Genomic DNA, 2500 nt, shown 5'->3' with positions numbered 1-2500 from the left:
GACGGGAAAAAACAGCTGTCTCTAGTTATAGAGATATAGTTTATTTCATATTTTGAATCAAGCAGAGCTATTGTGTTGTGGTATAAAAAATATATATGTTTTGCACATTGCCGCTTTCTTAAGAAAAATATAAAACAAACGTTGATAGAAAAAAGTGCGTTTTCATTTATATGTGAAGGAAATATATGTATAGACTGATGTAAAAATTGAACCTTTGTGTATATTTGCAGGTTCATCAAAATCTCAACAGTCAAAACAGACATATCACCATGGACGTGTGTGTGTGTGTGTGTGTGTGTGAATGAGAGAGAGAGAGTGTGTGTGTGTGTGTCTGTGTGTGTGTGTGTGTGATAGAGAGAGAGAGTGTGTGTGAGTGTGTGTCTGTGTCTGCGTGTGTGATTGTGAGAGAGAGAGTGTGTGTGTGATAGAGAGAGAGAGAGTGTGTGTATGTGTCTGTGTGTTTGCGTGTGTTTGTGTGTATAGCTTAACAAACCCAGCCAAAATAGACCTCATGTCTCTCTACTTCCAGACAACTGGGAAACCCCGGAGTCGAATATAACGTTAATCCAGAATGAAACGAAAACCAGCATATCCTGTACCTATGACTACATACCCACCATAACAGAAACAAAAGAAGGTGAGTTGCGTCGATCTCTTAATTATACCTGATCAACAACGTTTTGTTTTTGTTTTTTTTTTGTTTTTTTTCTGTTCTTTTGAATGATTTATGTGTGTATGGTTATGGGTGTCGTAGGATAAAGGGTGTTATTGGAATTTAATGTCGTTTATATTGTAGTAATGGTGTTATCATTATTATCGCTGCTATTAGAGTTGTCACTGTAGGTTATGTCCGTTATCGGTAACGTTTATTGAAGTTTAGTGCAAATACTACTGGCATTATATCTATTGTAATCATAAATTATAGTCATGTCCTACTGTCCAAAATCTAATAATGAATTGATGTCTTTAATATGTTTCCGTTTTTGCTCCTGCAGTTATAATTACTTTAGCTCCTGAACATGTATAGAGGATGTTAACTATTTACTTATATTTACTAAATTATAGTGTGAAAACGCTTTTGTAAAGATGCAGATTATAATATATATATATATATATATATATATATATATATATATATATATATATATGTATATATATATATATATACATATATATATAAGGATTTCCGGAGCAGATGCTGCGCCGGGCTTGTATGCACTGAGGCGAGCCCGCCATATATATATATATATATATATTATTAATAACACTGCCACTAAAAGAAAGGAAAAACTTGCAACGTTTTTTCATATATATATATATATATATATATATATATATATATATATATATATATATATACACACAATATAAAGAAGAAAGTGGAGAATCGCGATTCTCGAAAGAGGGGAAGAAGGAAGATATAAGATGGTAAATAGCTACCTAAAAAGAAGTATAAGTGGGAGATAAAAGGTGGCGGGCGTAACCCCATGCTTGATATATATATAGATATATATATATATATATATATATATATATATATATATATATATATATATATATATATATATATATATATGTTACTGAACACACCAAGCACAACAAAGTTTAACGCAAGTGTAGGCTTATTATTACTTTTATTTTCATAATCATTATCTTCATCCTGATTTTGTATTGTCCTTTATATTATTACAATCGACAACATCATTATTATAGATTGGAAAGTCAATCTGCCCAGAGACTTTAATGTAACCGTCGTTGTAAATCATTTTAGTCACTCTATATTTTGATATAGAGTTATCAGCATTATCCTAATTCCTGATAACACATTCCCTTGATAGGAAATTCTTTGGCACGAAAAAATACATCCGGACAGCTCTTCTAAACAATAGGCAGTTGAAATATCTTTTTTTTTTCTCTCTCTCAACGATAACACGAATCAATTTAGAAAAAAGAAGAAGATTGTATGATGTTTATTCTCCCAGATTCGTTAACTTCCACCCCCCTTCCCTTTTTTTTCCTCTTCCTTTTCTCTGTTCTCTGTCTTCCTCCCCTTGTTCCCCCCTCCCCTTGTTCCCCCCTCCCCCCTAGCTGCTTCTTTTACTCCCCCCCCTTCTTATTTACTCTTCTTCTTCTCCTCTCTTCACTTTTCCCCTCTCTTCCTCTACCCTCGCTTCCTCTTCCCTACCTCTGTAGCCTCCCCCTCTCTTCCTACCTTCCCCCCACCCCCATCCTTTTCCTCCTTCCTCTACTCTGCCCTTCCCACTCCCGCTTTCTTCCCTTCCTTCCTTTCCTCCCCCCCTCCCTTCTTAACCTCCCCCCATCCCCCTTCCTCTCCCCTTACTTTCTCATTACCACTTCCCCCTCCCCCTCGCCCTCTTCACCCCCCTCCTCCTCCCCTCGCCCCCCCCCCTTCCTCTCCCTCCCCCTCCTCCTCCCCTTGCCCCCCTTCCTCTCCTTCCCCCTCCTCCTCCCCTCCTCCCCTCCTCCCCTCGCCCTCCCT

General features: G+C 37.3%; 1 protein-coding gene across 2 annotated transcripts in view; it reads left to right on the top strand.

The window, feature by feature from the left end:
- Positions 1 to 2500, top strand: part of LOC147470841 (organic solute transporter subunit alpha-like) — a 17154-nt gene that overhangs the window by 8850 nt on the left and 5804 nt on the right. For both annotated transcript variants that reach the window (XM_086542790.1, XM_086542791.1), the window contains one exon: positions 530 to 637. In XM_086542790.1, coding sequence (XP_086398916.1) covers positions 530 to 637 — 108 coding nt within the window. The remainder of the gene's footprint in view (positions 1 to 529; positions 638 to 2500) is intronic.

Source organism: Penaeus japonicus, unplaced genomic scaffold, assembly GCF_977035675.1.
Source record: "Penaeus japonicus unplaced genomic scaffold, GWHDUDI00000001_assembly GWHDUDI00000012, whole genome shotgun sequence".
Lineage (NCBI taxonomy): Eukaryota > Metazoa > Arthropoda > Malacostraca > Decapoda > Penaeidae > Penaeus > Penaeus japonicus.
This window is presented reverse-complemented; position numbering and strand designations above follow the sequence as displayed.